The sequence below is a fragment of the Neltuma alba genome, unplaced genomic scaffold (assembly GCF_004799145.2).
Source record: "Neltuma alba isolate B1F8T4 unplaced genomic scaffold, ASM479914v2 tig00011299_pilon, whole genome shotgun sequence".
Classification (NCBI taxonomy): Eukaryota; Viridiplantae; Streptophyta; class Magnoliopsida; order Fabales; family Fabaceae; genus Neltuma; species Neltuma alba.
In genome coordinates, this window is record NW_021636008.1 from 90,664 (window position 1) to 112,801 (window position 22,138).

Consider the following 22,138-nt stretch of genomic DNA (forward strand, 5'->3'; position numbering starts at 1 on the left):
TGGGCTTTTCTCACAATAATAATTGAAGTCAAGGTCCATCTTAAATTTGGCAACAACAAAAAGACCATTTTATTTAAGGGTGTTTTGAAAAACATGTCATATTTATTATAAGTAATTAATTTAATTATATTTTTTAATCTAATTAAATTAGTTAAATAATTCTTATTGAAAGAGCATATAAAAACTAGGTAATTAATTTGGTAAATATTAAAAATTAGTTAAATTAATTATTTATAAAAAGCATTTTTTTATATTCTCTTTAATTATCATTTACATTGAAAATACTTTTGGATGGAACCCTCTCACTATATGCATTCAATGGGATAGTTTAGAGAAAAATATTATAAATGTGAAAAATAAAGGAAATTAAACTTTTATATTTAAAACTAAATTAAACTTTCTAATTCTCATGTTTAAAACCGAACGAAGTATTATTTTTTTGAGGGACTGCAATTTTTTTTTTCTTTTTTGAGAATTAAAAGGACATACATCAATGCTCAATGTTAGAAGCTTCGTCCGACCAGCGATCTCTCATTTACATGAAAATTTTTCAATCTAGTTGACAATTAAACTCCTGCTTTGCTATATATATATATATATTGCAATTTCAGCCTTCTTTATAATTAAATCCTGGCTCCACACTGGTTAGACTTGAGAAATTGTCAAGTCTCGTATTAGTCAATCCAGTCTAGCTAGGCTCATAAACAAGAATGTGCAATTTTAAGAATAATCAGAAATCAGAAAAATCATTTATAATTACGGGGCTGTGTTCTTTGCTGGGTGTCTTTTGGTGGAGGAATGCTTGTCACCTACTCCTTTTAACTTCTCAAATCTCCACAACCAAGTTGGTGTGACTCAAAGACCAAAAGCTTTCAAGCTTCCTTCCACCTCTCTCTCTCTCTCTCTCTCTGTGTTAATGGCGGAGAAGCACAAATGCAAGCTCTGTTCCAGAACTTTCGCTCATGGCAGATCACTCGGCGGCCACATGAAGGCCCATTTCGCCACCCTCCCTCTTCCGCCCAGGCCTCAACCACCGCCTTCACCTTCATTCTCGTCTTCCTCCTCACAAGATTCCGACGACAAGGCTCTGATTTATGGCCTCAGAGAAAATCCCAAGAAAAGCTTCAGGCTTGCAGATCCTGGGTTCTCCCTTGTTGATACTACTGCCTCTGTTATTGTTCAGGACCGAGAGAGCGAGACCGAGTCAAAGAACCCAACTCGCCTTCGATCCAAGCGAACCAGAACCCAGAGATTACCATCACCCAAGAAGCCTAAACCAAGTCTCTCCGAGTCGCCCGCTGAACCCGAACCGGCGAGCTCTGTTTCTGAAACTAGCACCGAAGAAGATGTCGCTATGTGTCTCATTATGCTGTCGAGAGACAAATGGAAGAGAAACGCCGTAAAGAAAGAAGAAGAAGATCGAGAAGGAGACGAGAAATCGAAGCGATTCGAGGAGATCAAGGTGAAGAAAGGAGTTCGCGGGAAGCATCAGTGTGAGAAATGCAGAAAGACGTTTCGATCGTTCCGAGCATTGGAGAGTCACAGGAACGTTTGTTTTCGTGATGAACAAGACGCTATCAACAACAACAACGATTCGATCTTCCAATGCCCATTTTGTTATAAGGTGTTTGGGTCTGGACAAGCACTTGGTGGCCACAAGAGATCTCATCTCCTTCAATCTCCATCATCAACCTTGAACGATTCTGCAAGATTAATCAAAGAAAGCTTCATAGATCTCAACTTACCAGCCCCAGCTCCAGCAGCAGCAGAAGATGAACTCAGCGTGGTTTCTGATGCATAATTCTCGGATCGTTCTTCACGCAATTCAGTAAAGCAAATTCCTTTTTAGTTTTTTCCCCCTTATTTCTTGGTTAGATCCAAAAGCTTTAGGTGGAACAACAACAATCATAGCTGTCTGCTATGTTTATACCGTTTTATAGACCTAGATGTTGAATTTGTAGCTAACACACCTGAGATTTCTTTTCTTTTCCTCCATTGTTCCCCCCACAGCAAACCCAGTAATTTGTTGGCATTTTTTCGAGATATAACGGTGAACCATAATATCTTTTTATTTTTTTAATATTTTTTTGGGGGCGTCTTCATGATTGTTTTTGCTTTTATCGAAGTTTTCAGAGATGGTACTGAAGGAGGAAAATTCCATGGATTTTGGGGATGAGAGATTAGTGGTTTGTATTGTGAAAGGATAAATCTGTTGAAAAGAACGAAGCAAGTGGGGTGAGGGTGAGGGACGTATTGTGAACGAAGAATCAGTCAGATTTGTGATGCACTTGTCGGTTATGTGATAAAGTATTATGCCAACCTAATACTTTAAAGATTAGCAAAACCATTGTGTCTAACTAACTAACATCAATTTTCATTTTCGGCTATGATGATAAGCCAAGGGTATTAATTACATTTTAAAAAAAAATTGTACCTGCTTAAAATTTGATGAATCTTTTTAATTCTTTGAAATACTACTACAGTAATTTATAATTTTAAATAGGCTCTATATAATTTTTAGTCTTTCAAATTTACTCTCATTTTAGTTTTAGTTTCTCAAATTTCAAACTCGTTTAGAAAAGCCACTCTCATTGTACCCAATAATGTTCAAATCTAATTCAGTTTGGTAATCATATAAAGAAATAATTTTTGGTTTTGAAGAAACAAAAAATTTTTGAAAATGTATCTTCAATTATATGTTTTGAAAAATAAAGAATTTAAAATTTATTTTGAAAAATTAAAGAAAGAAGTTTGTTCATGTTCTATTACTTTTTTTTTAATCCAAAATTAGAAAAGAACGAGAAAAACATTGTACTTGCATTAATGACAATCATGCTAATAAAACAAAAATATTCTTTTATTCACCCAACCATTTTAAATATGTTTCTCAAAATAATGATTCAAAGATTTTTTTTTTTTTGGTTTTCAAGACATGTTTTAAAAATTACTCCATAAAAAAGGAATATAATCAAACAAAAGTTTTTATTATTGTTCTGAATACTACTCCTAGCTACTAGTCCTGCAAAAAATTTAAAAGTAACTCACGATAGTTAATTAAGGTAAGAGTCAGAAGTCAGAACTGATAATTTTAAAATTTGATGGAATAATACTAAATATGATATAATTGCGTTAGAATTAAAATAAGTTAATAATAATAATAATGCATTTAAAAGTTAAAAGAGGAATATGGTAAGGGTATTTTAGTGATTGTGGTTGCGATTATGCCTCATATATGTTTCGTGCATGTGATGGGTTGCTTCAAAAGAATTCTACCTCAATCCTGGAACTGATTAGAGAATCTTTACGAGTTGATCCTCAGTGTTTTATATTTAAAAAAAAAAAAAAACCTTTTCAGTCAGCGAGAATAACGTGAACCCAGCTCCCAAACATAACATATGGAAAGGAAAAGGTTGCAGTGAAATTCCCATTTTAATCCTTGTTTTGTTTGATAAATATGTCTGTTTAATTAGTGTTTTCCATATACTCTACTATATATAGTGTTAAAGACTGAAATATTAATTTTTTCTGGGCAAAAAGAGAAATTTTAAATTTTAAAAAAATTAGAAGCAAAAGATAAAAAAAATGACAAAAAAAACTGAAAATTACTAAATTTCAAATCAAGTTTCTTAACAACACTTTACTTGGTGTTGTTAATACTCCTCCGATCCTTAATATAAGATCCATTTAACTAATTTAATTAGATTAAGGAAGTTAGGTAAGTTAGTTAATTATAAGAAAAGTGACACATTTTTCCTAAAACACTATAATCATCTTTTTTAATATCCCATTTCCCTATTCTATTTGATTATGATTGAGAGAGTATCCATAGGGGTAATTTAGAAAAAATTGATTAAATATGATAAATGAATCTTATATTTAGGACCAAACTAACTCAAAAATTGAGTCTTATATTAAATATCAGAGGAGTACTAAATTTGTAAATGAAAATAAATTTTCGTTGAATTTTTTATTTGATATTTAGTAATTTTCAGCTTTTTTGTTATTTATTTTTTCAGGATAAACTGAAAAAAAATTAAATAAAAAAACAATAACAACAACAGAAAACAGAAGCCAAGGGGAGGGCATGAGTAGCCTAATCCTCGAAGTCCGTTTTCGCGAATGAGCTCGGTTAATTTTAGGAAGACAGGCATAAATTATATATGAAAATTATTATTATTATTATTATTATTATTATTATTATGTTGTTGTTGTTGTTGTTAGGAATTTGTCTAATTAGAAATTTGCTAAAAGTGCAGGCCTAAATTTAAATTTAAGTATTTCGGCTGGATTTAATTGGGATTCTTCCAAAAATAAATGTTATCTGTTTCATAATCAATAAATATTCAGTTATTCTATATACGTATCCTTTTTTCTGCTTCAAAAAAGGATGATTCTTTGTCCTTTGTTCCTTACTGTCCAGGCCTTCTGGTTGCGTTAATGCGGAGAAATTATCAAAACACAAATTGTAACGACCTCGTTTTGCTGGGGAACATTAATTTGTTAGGAGTTTCACCTAAATTTTAATTTGGTTTTTGTAACTTTTTGTAACTTCTTTTTATTAGGTCCTTAATATTTTTTTAAGAGCAAGACTTAGATCAAATTACTTATGGGTCCATTTTTCCAATCAATCTTCCCATATGTGATTTTTATTATCAATGATATTCTAACGGAATTTTTAAATTATACCCACGTGAATTTTATTATTAAAATAAATCCATTTGCTGAGATTTAATTGGAAAAACGGACATTATAAATATAACTAATTTAACCTAAGTTTTGTCGTTTCTTCAATTATAAGTATTAGTCTCTATTATTAAAAGAAATCCATACGATAAAATTTGAAGAAAAAATGGACCTGATGAATATAAGTAATTTGATCTAAATAGTCCTTATGTGTATAATATATTAATTCTGACTAGGGTGGATATTGACTAAGCTGCATGTAAATTGTCCAAAAAATAAAAATAGAATTTTTAAAAAATAAAATGATTGAATAAAATTTATTTATTATCAACAAAATTATTATGCTCATCATAACTGTACACTATATATATGATTTGCAATCTAACTGATTTTGATTTTATTTGGATCCATGTGACAAAATTAGTTCAAATGTAGGTTGAGACTCGAGTAAGAACCATATTATTATTTATTTTATCAGTTATCAGCACTGTTTAACTCACAAATTAATAAATTATAAGTACACCATCATTACCTATAATAGAGGAAACTATACAGATCCAATTAAAAAAAAAACCACCAAAATTTAATTAAAAACGAGGTAAAATTACAATAACTTGTATATTAATTTTTTACTCTTTTGTTATTAGGACTTAGTATGATTAAATATGATTTAGGAGCGAATTGGGGTGTCAGCTTTTTTTTTTTTTGGCCAGCAAATTAGGGTGTAAGATTAAAATTAAATAGGTAAGTAATAGGATTGAATTAATTAAAATATTCAGATAGATGGATGGAAAGATGAGGGGCGATGGCGACCATAGAGATAGGCGCATTTTTTGGTGACTTGTGTTCGCCATTCTCTCTTGTAAATATATATTCTTCCTGATACTAATTGCCACTCATTACACCACCTTTTATTATCACTTCAATCCATGACTTGTTTTGGCTTAACCTATTTGTGAAGTTTCTAATTCAACTTTTTTCCTAGGTACATTGTACCTTTTTTACTAGAAGCAATCTACTACCTCTGGTTCTTAATTTGATCTTATTTGACTTTTATTTTGATTTTAATTATAAGACTCCAGTCTATTTTGTCTTTTTTATTTGTGTATTTTTTTCAAGGTAGTCCCTCTAATAATGGTAGTTTTAGCCAATAAATTTGATTAGTAAAGATATTTTAGGAAAGACAACATCTATTTATTACAAATAACTAATTTAACTTTTTTTTGATCTCCTCAAATTAGTTAATTAGCACTTATAATTAGGACCGAAGGTAGTATTTCAAACACTACAGGGTACTAAACGTGTATTTTAGATCAAATGAGAATCTTCTTCTTCCAGTGCCAATCCATTTAAGTGACTTGCTTCATCATTTGTTTCCTGGACTCCAAAATAGATACCTCCCTTCGGACTTTTGACACTATAATGTCCACAAAATTTCGTAAAACAACTAAAGTTTAACAAAAGTTATCAAAACACAAAGTTTCATAAAACAACCTAAGTTTAGCAAAAATTATCAAAAAATAATATTTTGCAAGTATAACGCAAACAGAAATGGATCAATTAATAAGATTATAACTTGTACTAATATAAGTTTGAATCACACTATCAATATAATTCAATTGTGAAATTTCTAATTCAATTTTTTCCTAAGCACATTGTATCTTTTTTATTGGAAACAATCTATCTATTTCAAACACTATAGGGCACTAAACGTGTATTTTAGATCAAATAAGAATCTTCTTCTTCAAGTGTCAACCCATTTAAGTGACTTGTATCATCATTTGTTCCCTCGACTCCAAAGTAGGTACCTCCTTTTGGACTTTTGTTACTATGATGTCCACAAAATTTCGTAAAACAATTTAAGTTTAACAAAAATTATCCAAACACAAAAGTTTCATAAAACAACTTAAGTTTAGCAAAAATTATCAAAAATTAATATCTTGCAAGCATAACACGAACAGAAATGGATTCGATTGATGAGATTGTTACTTGTACTAATATAAGTTTGAATCACACCGTTAGTATAAAGATGTGATCATAAGTTGTATATAAGTAAAAGTGAATTCTTAGAACATAAAACTCGTATTGTCACCTAAAAAGGTAATGACATTTAGTCTCAAAAGACTGAATCAATGATGGTTGGCTAAAAAAAAATCCAAAAAATAAGTTATTAATATCAATTCAAACATTTGCAAACAGAAATCTAATTGTAATTTGGTTACATTTGAAGTTTAAATTTCTTGTTTACAATAAAAAGATTATTAAATTCCAAGTTTTTGGCAAATCATCTTTTAGCAAAATTTGTCAATATCCTAACAGTCATTAAGTTATTTTTTGGCCCTAAATGTCATTTTTCCTAACCTAAACTCCACTTAGTACCTAATTTGTGGTTTTTCATGAAAATTGGGGGTAATTTTGGTATTTTGATATTCAATTCAGGTTATCAAAAATCGCTCTCATACAAGGGATGATGAAATTATTTGAAACTTATCTTGGATGCCACGATCCAATTAGCCATTTCCGTTGTCTTACGTTCCGTTTTCAACAAACTAACATAGCATTAGGGAAATGGTCGTGCATGCGACAGGATTATATAATTAAGTAAATGTCTATTCATAAAATATTTTGTCAAGGGGTATCTAACACCACAAATTTTTCTTAGGTTTATATATGAAGTTTTAAAATGATAAAAAAAATATCATGGCTTTTAAGTTAACTAACATTGAATTTTAAACAAACATACAACTCAAGAAAATAATATAAAAATATACATAAAATTTTCAAAATAATTCAAAAATATCACAATCATTAGAAATTTTATGTGTATTTTAATACTATTTTAAAAATTTTATGTTTTTGTATTTTTTTTGGTTGACATATTTGTTAAATAGACAAATTAGTTGACTTAAAAGCATTGATATTTTTACACCGTTTTGAAATTTTCATATGTACTTTTACATCAAAAGAAAGTTTATAGTGTCTGATGTTTTTGGCATAATATTTAATGGATAAATCATTAAATTTGCACCTTAATCTTATAATCTATATAATTCTATGCTGCATTAGACTATTAAAGAAATGCTCCTGACAGTTTTTTTCAACCATATTTTAAGTAAATGTGCAAAAATATTCATAAATTACCTAATAGCCATTACTTTTTGCAGTATGGTCTATACTAATACTATGATAGTACCAAAATACTGTTAACTTAAAATAACAAAAAAGGGTAAATATACAAAAATACTCATAACTTTTTAGCCAAAGTAAAAGTCTTTTTGCATCTTCACCTTTTTTTAGCTAGGAGTATTTTAGTACTTTTATAACATTAGAATGGGCCTCATGGCAAAAAGTAACAGCAGTTAGGCAAATTTAATGACTATGTCATTTTTACTCTGACTCTGCAAATTCATGAATATCTTCGTACCTTTGAAAAGTATCTGGTGTTGCACGCAATTTGGTAATTATCCTATATTTTATCAAATAATGAAGTCAAGTATCATTTTCATTGAATTACTAATTTTGTATCTAAACTTATTTGCCAACAAAAATTATATATAGTTAACCTAATTTTCATAAAGTGAGATTTTTTTAATTAAAACTATATGGCAGTGCCTCTATATATATGTATTTTCCCATACTATTCACCACTTATTTGGTTAAAAAAAAAAACTATTCACCACTTAGTTATTTATTATGGATTCCGGTGAAATAGTTAGAGTTAGCCTAAAGCTTAGCTTACAGCTCGATTGGCATCTTATGCCTCCTCTCATTAAAAAAGTAATGGCTTTAATATCTCATATGATCAAGTAGGAGTGTGTGTAGGTCTCCCCTTCCGAATTTAAATTGTCCATATTAAAAAAAAAAAGTGAGAGATGCCATTATAATTATAATGAGGACTAGAGGCAGTTAGAGGTACCTCCTAGCGACCTCTCATTAATTCCACATAGCACGTTATATTACTTTGATCAGAAATGCACGACATATTTTTTAGTATAATTTATCATTGTAAAATATGTTTTATATTTAAGAACAGATAAGTACTATTTATGATTTAACTATCTCATTAATTTTGGCGAGGTAGTCAGAAGTGTCTTGTAATAAAAATTAAAGGGGTTACTTTGTTATCGTTGCTTTAAGATATCCGAAGCAAGATATTTGTAATTTGTTCATTTAATAGGTTGAATGGCTTTAGTTTAGTTATTAGGTTGTGAAATTGAATGTGTTGTGAGCTTGACTTTATGCTCCTTGCGACTCAGTTCTCGATTTCAATTTATAGCTGCCGATGAAATTGAATGGAGGGATGATTAATGATTTTTTTTGTTTTGGTGGGGAAGAAATTAAGAAGGTTTAGATGGGCAAAGAAGAGGGAGGGTCAAAAGAGGATACCAAACAAATATTGAAAAGAGTATTACGAAACCAGTTTCAGTACTAATCATTAGGGGTGTTTATCAAGCCTGCTAGCCCAATATGCCCGCCCGAGCCCGTGAAAAAATGGTCCTACCCAGCCCGGAAAAAAACAGCCCAAAGAAATATGGGCATTTTTAGGCTGGGTATATTATGGGCAGGGCTGGGTCACGGGCACAGTATGCTGCCCTGCCCGTTTGGCCCTGCCCGTGATATATATATTTATAATTCTTTTTTTTTGCCAGAAATACTTATAATAATATATAATATATATTATTCTCCCCTCATCCATTTGCCCTAAATACATTTAGTGGTATGCATAATTCTTCCTTCTTAGTATCTTTTTAATGTTTTTCTAATCTGGTTTAGTTTCTTTTAGTTTGTTTTTATTATTGGTTGTCTTGCAAAGATGCAAAAGCAAACTCACTTTAGTGTTGAATTAAAAGATATATCAATTTAAGACAAATGAAAGTTATTGATTTGTTGAATTTATTGTGTATTCAAGTATTTATTTCTTTATAGTTGTTATAAGATACCCTTACTTTAACTAAAATTTTTTTTTACCAAGGTATCACTATTTGGGCTTGGAAGCCCGTCCTGCCCAGCTCGTTATTGCCCAGCCCGAAAAGGGTTATGGTTTCTATTGGCAGGGCAAGGCAGCGGGCTGCATTTTGCAGCCCACTCATCTTTCGGGCTGGGCATTGGGCAGGGGGCATGTCCTACCCAGTCCTGCCCATGAACACCCCTAATAAATACTTTAAACTCATCAGATCTGGACTATTTATATTTGATTTGAATGATCCAAATTTAAAATATTTAATTAATTATTTTTAAATAAAAAAACTATTTTTTTAAAAAATGATAGTTAAGAGATTATTTCTATTTTGGATGCTATAACTATTAAAATAATTGTTTTAAATAAATAAAAATAAAAAAAATTAAATCTACACCATCTAAATCAGATATGGACAGTTCAGATCTGATGAGTTTAAGGTGTTTATCAAAGTGATGAGTACCGAAAGTGATTCCGAGTCTTATCATCTATTCATACATTTTTTTATGCCTAAGATCCATAAAATGACCTAAAAGTGAGATTGAAAATTAGTTTCAACATTAGACAAATTCGTCAAATTCTTTTAAAAAAATTAGAAAAAAGTCTCCCATTAAAAATTTTATCAGTAAGAAGGATCTGATAAATTTTTATGCGTAAGAATATTGATACTCTACTCCATTTTCTCTTCTTTTTTCAGATTTTATTTTTCTCAGCGCAATGTTTTCACACAGTGGCCGAGGTCAAAATCTCCATGTACTTTTCTGATTTAAATTTGTTCATAGGGCCTTGGGTGATAAAAAAAAAAAAAACATATTTTGCCATACCACCAGATGAATTAACCATGGGCTTCACGGCACTTGAAGAGACGTATTTGAAACTAAGGCCCGTTTTTTTAAATTAATTGGCTATGAGTACTATAATACTACTTCTGATTTTTAATATAAGATCTTATTTAATTTTTATTTTGATCTTAAATATAAGATCTTAATCCAATTTTTTTATCATATTTATGTATTTTTTTTTCAAAATAGTCCTTTTAATAATATTAGTTATAGCTAATATACTTGATTAGCAAGGATATTTTAGGAAAAACAATACATTTTTTTTTACAAATAAATAACTTAACTTATTTTTTTAATCTCTTTAAATTAGCTAACTAACTCTTATAATTAGGATCGGAGGTAATATTTAGTAAAGGGTTAGTTTTCTTACTCTTGAAACGTGGGTAAACCCAATCCTTTTTCTAAACTTTGTTCACAAAAAGTGAAATAACTATGGCCTTATAAATTGTTGGGCCGACCTATAGCGGCCTTCAACTTTGGGCTATTCGCTGGGTTTAAACTTCAGTCTAGCCCTATGTTACTTAATATCTTTTTAGTAGGTTAACTATATACTGCGCTAGTCTTCCCTATTAGGTGAAGATGGTTTTTTTTTCCTTAATATAAATCACGTCATTCAATATATTCCATAAATATATAATTTTATCAAAAATTAATACTCCTCCGGTCCTTAATATAGGACTCAATTATTGAGTTGATTTTGGTCCTAAATATAAGACCCATTTCTCATATTTATCAGTTTTCTCTAAATTACCCCTGTGGATATTCCCTCAACCATAATCAAATAGAAAAGGGAGATAGGGTATTAAGAAAGATGATTATGGTATTTTAGGAAAAATGCATCATATTTCTTATAATTAACTAACTTACCTAACTTCCTTAATCTAATCAAATTAGTTAAATGGGTCTTATATTAAGGACCGGAAGAGTATTTAGCAAGCATAACACGAACAGAAATGGATTCGATTGATGAGATTGTTACTTATATAAGTTTGAATCACATTGTCAATATAAAGATGTTATCATAGGTTGTATATAAGTAAGAGTGAATTCCTAGAACATAAAACTCGTATTGTAACCTAAAAGGGTAATGACATTTAAGTCTCGAAACATTGAATCAATGATGGTTAGCTAAAAAGAAATCCAAAAAATAAGATATTAATATCAATTCAAACGTTTGCAAACAGAAATCTAATTGTAATTTATTTACATTTGAAAATTAAATGTCTTGTTTACAATAAAAAGATTTCTAAATTTCAAGTTGTTTAAATCAATTTTTGCAAATAATCTTTTAGGAAAATTTGCCAATATCCTAACAGTCATTAAGTTATTTTTTGGCACTAAATTGTCATTTTTCCTAACCTAAACTCCACTTAGTACCTAATTTGTGGTTTTCCACGAAAATTGGGGGTAATTTTGGTATTTTGATATTCACTTCAGGTTATCAAAAATCGCTCTCATACAGGGGATGATGAAATTATTTGAAACTTATCTTGGATGCCATGATTCAATTAGCCATTTCCATTGTCTTACGTTCCGTTTTCAACAAACTAACATAGCAAAAGGGAAATGGTCGTGCATGCGACAGGATTATATAATCAAGTAAATGTCTATTCATAAAATATTTTGTCAAGGGGTATCTAACACCACAAATTTTTCTTAGATTTATACTACTTCTGGTCCTATTTATAAGAGTTAGTTGACTAATTTGAGGAGATTAAAGAAAAAAGCTAAGTTAGTTATTTGTAATAAAATGTGTTGTATTTCCTAAAATATCCTTACTAATCAAGTGTATTGGCTAAAACTATTATTGCTAGAAGGATTATCTTGGAAAAAAATACATAAATATGAGAGACAAAGTAGATTGGAATCTTATATTTAGGATCAAAATAAAAGTTAAACAAGGTCTTATATTAAGGACTGGAGGTAGTAGATGAAATTTTAAAATGATAAAAAAAATATCATGGCTGTTAAGTTAACTAACATTGAATTTTAAACATACAACTCAAGAAAATAATGTAAAAATATACATAAAATTTTTAAAATAATTCAAAAATATAACAATCATTAGAAATTTTATGTGTATTTTCATACTATTTTAAAAATTTTAAGTTTTTGTATCATTTTTTTGGTTGACGTATTTGTTAAATAGTCAACATTAGTTTACTTAAAAGCATTGACATTTTTACACCATTTAAAAATTTTCATATGTACTTTTACATCAAAGGAAGCTGTATAGTGTCTGATGCCTTCGGCATAATATTTAATGGATAAATCATTAAACTTGCACCTTAACCTTATATTCTATGTAATTCTATGCTGCATTAGACTATTAAAGAAATGCTCCTGACAGTTTTTTCAACCATATTTTACGTAAATGTGCAAAAATATTCATAAATTTACCTAATAGCCATTACTTTTTGCAGTATGGTCTATACTAATATTATGATAGTACCAAAATACTGTTAACTTAAAATAACAAAAAAAGGTAAATGTACAAAAACACCCATAACCTTTTAGCCAAAGTAAAGGTCTTTTTGCATCTTCATCCTTTTTTAGCTAGAAATATTTTAGTAATTTTATAACATTAGAATGGACCTCATGGCAAAAAGTAACAGCAGTTAGGCAAATTTAATGACTTTGTCATTTTTACTCTGTGCAAATTCAGGAATATCTTCGTACCTTTGAAAAGTATCTAGTGTTGCACGCAATTTGGTAATTATCCTACATTTTATGAAATAATGAAGTCAAATATCATTTTCATTGAATCACTAATTTTGTATCTAAACTTATTTGCCAACAAAAATTATATAGTTAACCCGATTTTTCACAAAGTCAGATTTTTTTTTTAATTAAAACTATATGGAAGTGCCTACATGTATTGTCTCGCACTATTCACCACTTAGTTATTTCTTATTGATTCCGGTGAAATAGATAGAGGTGGCCTAAAGCTTAGCTTACAGCTCGATTGACATCCTATGCCTCTTCTCATAAAAAAAGTCATGAGTTTTATTTATATCTCATATGATCAAGTGGGAGTGAGTGTGTAGGTCTTCCCTTCCGAATTTAAATTGTCCATATTAAGAAGAAAAAAAGTGATAAATGCCATCATAATTATAATGAGGACTAGAGGTAATTAGAGGTGCATCATAACAACCTCTCATTAATTCCATATGGCACGTTATACTCATCCGGTTGTAAATTTAAAACTTATTTTATAGTGTAATTTACACTATAAAATAATTCTTATATTTAAGACCAGAAGAATACTACTCCTCCGGTTCTAAATATAAAACCCCTTTCGTAGTGTAAATTACATTACGAAAGGGGTCTTATATTTAGGATCGGAGGAGTATTTATGATTTAACTGTTTCATTAATTTTGGTGAGGTAGTTAGAAGTGTCTTATGATATAAAAAAAAAAAGAAATAAAGGGGTTACTTTGTTATCGTTGCTTTAAAATCTCCAAAGCAAGATATTTTGTAATTTGTTGATTTAATTGGTTGAATGGTTTTAGTTCAGTTACTAGGTTGTGAAATTGAATGTATTGTGAGCTTGACTTTGTGCTTGTTGCGACTTAGTTCTTGATTTCAATTTATCGCTGCTGGTAATATTGAATTTGGGGGGTGATTAATGATTTTTTGTTTTGGTGGGGAAGAAATTAAGAAGGTTTAGATGGGCAAAGAGGGGGAGGGTCAAAAGAGGATACCAAACAAAAAATGAAAGGAGTATTACCGTCTATTCACACATTTTTTATCCCTAAAATTCATAAAATGACACTAACAAACCGTTGGTTAAGTTGGTAGCGGCCTCACCTCCGTAAAGAGGAGAATACAAGTTCAAATATCGAGAAGCGCATTTGTTGGGAGAACTATTCCTTAACCACTCCAAACCCGAAAGGGATTAGTCTCAAGTCTAATGTGACTTGGGGATACCCTTGTTTCATCTAAAAAAAATCCATAAAATAACCTAAAAGTAAGATTGACAATTAGTGTCAACATTAGACAAATTTCTCAATTTTTTTTTAAAAAAAAATTGGAAAAAAGTCTCCCATTAAAAATTTTATTAGTAAGAAGGATCTGATAAATTTTTATACATAAGAATATTGATACTCTATTCTATTTTCTCTTTTTTTTTCAGATTTTATTTTTCTCACTGCAATGTTTTCACACGGTGGTAGATGTCAAAATCTCCATATACTTTCTGATTTAAATTTGTTCATAGGGCCTTGGGTGGTAAAAAAAAGAAAAAAAGAAAACATATTTTGCCATACTATCAGATGAATTAACTATGGCCTTCACGGCACTTGAAGAGACATATTTGAAGCTAAGGCCTGTCTTCTTAAATTAATTGGTTACGAGTGCTATAATGTTTAGTAGTGGAGTCTTGACATGTGAGTAAACTCAATCCCCTTTCTAAACTTTTTTTTTTTGCTAAAGCATAGGGATCCTCCTATTAAAGGCAATTTTATTCGAGACACTATCGGGTACTAAATGTGAGTACCACTTTCGACAAGGACTCGAATATTAATTCGTCATGTTGTGAGAGACTAGCTCCTTTTGCTAAACCCAACCTTTTTGGTCATTGCTAAACTTTGTTTACAAAAATGAAAGGAAAAACCATATTGGAGGTGCCTATACTTTTTTTCAATTTTTAATTTGGTACCTATGTGTTTTTTGTTCTTAACTAAATCTTTATTTTTCCTCTATTAACATCATTAATCCTTACGTAGAGACTAAAGATATCAATAGAACAAAGTTATAAGAGCTAATGTTGCTAAAAAGATAAAATTAAATGTTAATAATTAGAGAAAAAAACACATAGGTACCAAATTAAAAATTGAAAGAAAGTATAGGTACCTTTAATATGGTTTTCCCTAAATAAAATAACTATGGCCTTATAAATTGTTGGGCCGACCCAACCAGTGGCCTTCGACGTTTGGGCTTATCTTTGGGCTAGAGGCTTAAACATCAGTCTAGCCCCATGTCACTTGACATTTTTCAGTAAATTAACTATATACTACTCTAGTCTTACTTATTAGGTAAAGATGGTATATTTTTTTTCTTAATATAAATCATGTCATTCAATTTATTTCATAAATATATGATTTTATCTCTAATTCATTATTTTGTAGAATGTTATTTTCTTGAAAAGTATATATATAAAATAAAGATAAAGTTAGAGAATTATTAAAAGGTAGAGTAGTATTCAACATTTAGATCTTATTTTTCAGGTGCATTCATCTCCTAATCTTCAGGATTTTGAATGGATGCACTATAAATAAGATCAGGGTGCTGAAAGTAAATAAAAGTTGACACTACGGTATTAAATGCATTATGAAAAAAATCAAGGTGCTTGATGCACCTATGAACCCATTATTAAATTTTAAAGTAAAGTTAACAAGATTTCAGATTTTTTCATTTCAACTTTTAATGAAAATGTTGGAAGTGCTTTAAAAATAAAATTAGAGGAGCAGTCTTTAAGAAGTATAGTTAAAATTTTAATCCTTTAAAAATAAAACCTCTTGATCTTAATTACTCCTCCGGTCCTAATTATAAGACCCAATTGACTTATTTGAGGAGATTAAGGAAGTAAGTTAAGTTGGTTATTTATAATAAATAAGTGTTGTTATTCCTAAAATATCCTTGCTAATTAAGTATATTGGCTAAAACTATCATTATTAGAAGGATTATCTTGGAAAAAAATGCATAAATATAAAAGAGAAAATGGATTGGGTCTTATAATTAGGACCAAATAAAAAAGTCAAATTGAGTCTTATAATAAGGACCGAGTAGTAGCATCCATGCGAGATCTCTTCTGGTTAATGAAAAGACAATGTGTACATATGTGTGTCGGTGTGCACGTTTCAACGTTCAAATCCATATTTTATTATGATTTATGTTTTTGGGTGATATATTTTATTATGATTTCTGTCGACCGTACAGCGTGATTAACGTGCGGATCCAATCAAGCTCCTAAGATGTAAAAGGAAGTGCTTGATGAGTTTGCAACTTGTTTATTTGCATACACTTCAATTTAATTTAATTTTAGATTGTGTGTGACAATAAGCAACTGACACGTGATTATTATCATTGCGGTTTCCTAATTGCCTTTTTATTGTCTCATTTGGTATATGGTTATACACTACTTCCGGTCCTAATTATAAGACTTCGTTTATAGATTATAAATAAGATTTTATAATTAGGACCGGATTTGCTATTCATAAGGTAGAAAGAAATTTTTTTATTTGATTTACAGGTCATATTATTAAAATTTTTATATGAATGATAATTTTATTTCTTATTTACTATTGTGCAGCCCTTGCGCTCATGGTAAATTGTTATAATGTACCAGTATATTAAATACAGATAAAATTTAAAGAGTTGTTAAATTTTAAGACAAAGTTAATAAAATATGTTAGAAGTGAATTATAAATAAGATCAGATAATATTTTTAGTAGGTTTCATTGAAACCAGTAAAAAATTTAAATTTTAAGAAAAATTGCAATAAGACCCCTCAATATATAAAATAGCAATCAGGGACCCTGAATTTGAGAAATTGCTCACAAGGACTCGGTCTCAATTTGCAATTATGAAATCATGGTCAAATTACCAAAATACCCCTCTTTAATTTTTCTTTCCAAAAAAAAACACCATTGCCTCGCCGGAATCCGACCGCCGGAGCTCCGCCACCTCGGCCGCCGGCCGCCGGAGCTCTGATGCCAGCGGCCGGATTCCGGCGGCCTTCCTTATTTTTTTTTTTGAAACTGTTTTTTTTTAAAATTGGGGGGAAGTGAGGTTGGGGGGATTTGATCCCCCAACCTCATGCTTCCCAAAATTAGGAATGACCATTGAACCAACAAATTTTTGCTAACATCATAATACAAAAAAAAAAAAGTTAACTCATTTACTCTTGTTCCAGGTGATAACAAGAATAGATTTGAAAATAACAAGTTCTGATTATAAAATAACAAGTCTGGGATTAAAATTTAACAACACGTTTTTTTTTATAACAACACACTCTGTTGCAGGTGATAACAACAATACATTTGAAAATAACAAGTTCTGATTATAAATAACAAGTCTGGGATAAAAATTTAACAACAACGTTTTTTTATAACAACACACTCTTTTTCAGGTGATAACAACAATACATTTGGAATAACAAGTTCTGATTATAAAATAACAAGTCTGGAATTAAAATTTAAGAGCACCCTTTCTTTATATAACAACACATTTTATTCCAAGTGATAACAACAATACATTTGAAAATAACAAATTCTGATTATAAAATAAGAAATCTAAAATTAAAATTTAACAACACATTTTTTATAACAATTAATTATTTTATACTTTTGAAAAATAAATTATTTATAACTTATAAAAAGTATTTTAAATCTATTTAATTTGCTAAAAATAATTTTTATCTCCAATTTATAATCAAAACTTGAAGTGTAATTTATTATAGATTAAAAATAATTTTTATTGTTCAAATTTATATAAAAAATTTAGGGAAAATGACAACACACTTTTTTAATTTTTTTTTAAAAATTTTTAATCTATATATCTATACAACTCATTATAATATTTTTATATTATTTCATTCTTTAAATATTAAAATTTATTATTAAGTTTTAAATAAAATATTATAGTATAAATTTATTATTTCATTCTTTAAATATTAAAAATATTTTTTATATTTAAAGAAAAAAATAGTATTTTTAATTATAAATTAGAGATAAATTTCATTTATAATTTGAGAATCAAAAAGTATTTTAATCTACAATAAATTATACTATAATATTTAAATACTTAATAATAAATTTTAATATTTAAAAAAAGTATTTTTAATTATAAATTAGAGATAATTTCATTTATAAATTTAAGCATCAAAAAGTATTTTTAATCTACAATAAATTATACTATAATATTTAAATACTTAATAATAAATTTAATATTAAAAAAAATTATTTTTAATTATAAATTAGAGATAAATTTGATTTATAAATTTAAGCAATCAAAAGTATTTTTAATCTACAATAAATTATACTATTTATAATTTATAAGAAGTAGTTTGATTTATAATGAGTTGTGTAGATATATAGATTAAAAATTTTTTAAAAAAAAATAAAAAATTGTGTTGTCATTTTCTCTAAATTTTATTTATAAATTTGAACAAAAAAAGTATTTTTAATCTATAATAAATTACACTTCAAGTTTTGATTATAAATTGGAGATAAAAATTATTTTTTTAGCAAATTAAATAGATTTAAAATACTTTTTATAAGTTATAAATAATTTATTTTTCAAAAGTATAAAATGATTAATTGTTATAAAAAAATGTATTGTTAAATTTTAATTTTATATTTCTTATTTATAATCAGAACTTGTTATTTTCAAATGTATTGTTGTTATCACTTGAATAAAATGTGTTGTTATATAAAAAAAAGGGTGCTCTTAAATTTTAATTCCAGACTTATTATTTTATAATCAGAACCTGTTATTTCCAAATGTATTGTTGTTATCACCTGAAAAAGAGTGTGTTGTTATAAAAAAAACGTGTTGTTAAATTTTAATCCCAGACTTGTTATTTTATAATCAAAACTTGTTATTTTCAAATGTATTGTTGTTATCACCTGCAACAGAGTGTGTTGTTATAAAAAAAAAACGTGTTGTTAAATTTTAATCCCAGACTTGTTATTTTATAATCAGAACTTGTTATTTCCAAATGTATTGTTGTTATCACCTGAAACAGAGTGTGTTGTTATAAAAAAACGTGTTGTTAAATTTTAATCCTAGACTTGTTATTTTATAATCAGAACTTGTTATTTTCAAATGTATTGTTGTTATCAACTGCAACAGAGCGTGTTGTTATAAAAAAAAATGTGTTGTTAAATTTTAATCCCAGACTTGTTATTTTATAATCAGAACTTGTTATTTTCAAATGTATTCTTATTATCACCTGGAACAATAGTAGAGTTAACTTATATTTTTTTTGTATTATAATGTTAGCAAAAATTTGTTGGCTCAATGGTCATTCCTAATTTTGGGAAGCATGAAGTTGGGGGATCAAATCCCCCAACCTCACTTCCCCCCAATTTTAAAAAAAAAAACAGTTTCAAAAAAAAAAAATAAGGAAGGCCGCCGGAATCCGGCCGCCGGCATCGGAGCTCCGGCCGCCGGATGGCGAGGCAGGGTGTTCTTTTTTGAAAAAAAATTAAAGAGGGGTATTTTGGTAATTTGGCCATGATTTCATAATTGCAAATTGGGACCGGGTCCTTGTGAGCAATTTTTCAAATTCAGGGTCCCTGATTGCTATTTTATATATTGAGGGGTCTTTATTTGCAATTTTCCCTAAATTTTATTAACTTTATATTAAAATATAATAAATTTTCAATTTTTTTTACTTCTATATATTTTTGAAGAAAATAATAGTTTACAAAATAATAAATATATTAAGTATAAAATTATATATACATATACTAAATCTTATCATGTGACTTACAACTCTCATTCCATTTAAATAGAAAGATTTTTTCTTCTTTTTATAAATCATATCATTAAATTTTTTTATACAAATATATAATTTTATTTGTTATGTATTATTATGTAGAATTTATACTAATAAGATATATATATATTAAAAAGAGTAAAATTAAAAAATTATCAATTTTTAAGACAGAGTTAATATTTTTCATGATTATAATAAAACATCTTGAAAGTAAGATATAAATATAAGAGAAAGAGTATATATTTTCTTTTGGTAAAACAGAAGCAGCGTATTAAAGACAAAAAAAAAAAAGAAGAAGAGAGAGACAGAGAGTTCTTTTTTATCCTATAAATGATATCGAAGGAGTGGATGGGTAGAATCCGAGAAAATAATGGGACAGGAGGGACCACAAAATGAGACGGTGATGAGGTGTCCAATAATTCCACAATCAAAGCAAAATGGCCAACTTAGCTTCGCTTGGATCTACTCAATATTTTGATATTGACTATTGAGTACTCAGACAGGAGCATGTAATTAATAAATCACTTTTTTCCTGAATTTTAAAATACAGATTATAATTAAGCTGATAAATTATTTTAAATAATTCCTAAAAAGAATCAAATGCAGTAAATAAGAGGAAATTATTATGAAACTATGCGATATACAAAATTGTCATAAAATATAAAAATTAATAAATACTAATTAAATACAAAAATACCTTCTTTTGTGAAATTTAAAAAAAAAATCACTTTTCATAAATACTTTTTGTTTTAGAGTTTTTTAAATTAAATTTATTTTTAAGATTGAACAAGCGGTCCTCTAGTGTGCGCCCACCTAAGTTCTATTTTCTTGATAGCACATGCCCACCTAATTTTTTCGGAAAATAAAGAGCCCTCGCCAAGTTCTAATTCCCACTGCAAATAATCAATAAATCTAAATGGAATTATTATGACCCACAACAAGAATTTAAGCCTTATCATCAATTTATTACTTAAATTATTATTATTTAATCTATTAATTATTAATGTGACATTTCTTATTTTACTATTAAACATGCTTATTCAGTTATTCTTCTATTGGATAATTGTTCAAGACACTATTCTATACTAAATGTTAGTATATCTCCCCCTCAAAATGTGAGATTAATCTTTTTCTTTAGATTCAACCTTATTAATATTAATGTCACATATCTAATTACACATTTTAGGATTTTTCTTCTCCTATGTTTTTTTTGAAGGACTAAGGATTTGCTTGGAATAACTTATAAGCAGTTATTTTATCGTGATTTATAAATACGAAAAAAATATGTGAGAAAGTTTTGTCCTAACTTACATGATGAGGCCTAATTGTTGTGTTTTATATAAAATTCGAGATGATTCATAATACTTTTTTTTGGCCTAACTATAATATTTATTGGCTAAAGTATACATTTGGTCTTTAACTTTGTACAAGGTTTCAATTTGGTTCATTAACTTTAAAAAGTATACATTTGTCCTTTAGCCCTAAAATCATTAGGTTTTAATGATGATTTTTTGTAATAATATGGATGTTTTGAAAATTAAATTAATATGTTAGTATTTGAGAATATTTTATTAATATTTAAGATTTAATGTCATCACTTTTTAAAAAAATTTTAGGGTTAAAGGAGAAAAGTTATACTTTTAAAGTTAAGGATCAAATTGAAAATCTTATATAAAATTAAAGAACTAAATATATACTTTAACCATATTTATTAATAATAAATAGTAATTAACTAGGATTGATATGATTTTGTCAATAAAAACTGATCATAGTAATAAGAGTTCAACTAAGTCTTGCACTTGACGTCTATAAGTGCTCTTTGATAATCAAGATAATTTACAATCGAAGTTACTTTATCTTTTATTAGCATGATCGTCATTAACGAAGATACAATGTTTTCTAATTTTGGAGAACAAGAGACTACAAAACATTAAAAAAATGTTGCGATTACTAACGGAGTTTGATCTAATAAAAAGGCAAGCCCCTCATAATATGACAAACTAAGATTTGAATTATTGCTAGAGAAGTGTCTATATTTAGTGCCCGACAATGTCTCAAATAAAATTGTTTCTAATATTAGAATACTTGCACCTTAGCAAATAAAAAGGTGTTGTGACTTTTTTTTGTTTCTCATAACAAATTTTATTTTT

General features: G+C 28.4%; 1 protein-coding gene across 1 annotated transcript; it reads left to right on the forward strand.

Annotated features, from left to right (window-relative positions):
* The first annotated feature begins 750 nt into the window (after positions 1 to 750).
* Positions 751 to 2,052, forward strand: LOC114711585 (zinc finger protein ZAT9-like). The gene has a single exon (XM_028896000.1). It carries the CDS (start codon positions 917 to 919, stop codon positions 1,799 to 1,801), a length of 885 nt encoding a protein of 294 aa, XP_028751833.1. The 5' UTR covers positions 751 to 916; the 3' UTR covers positions 1,802 to 2,052.
* Positions 2,053 to 22,138: the final 20,086 nt, after the last annotated feature.

Coding starts and splice junctions, on each gene's coding strand:
- LOC114711585 (XM_028896000.1), top strand. CDS start 917: ATGGCGGAGAAGCACAAATGCAAGCTCTGTTCCAGAACTTTCGCTCAT.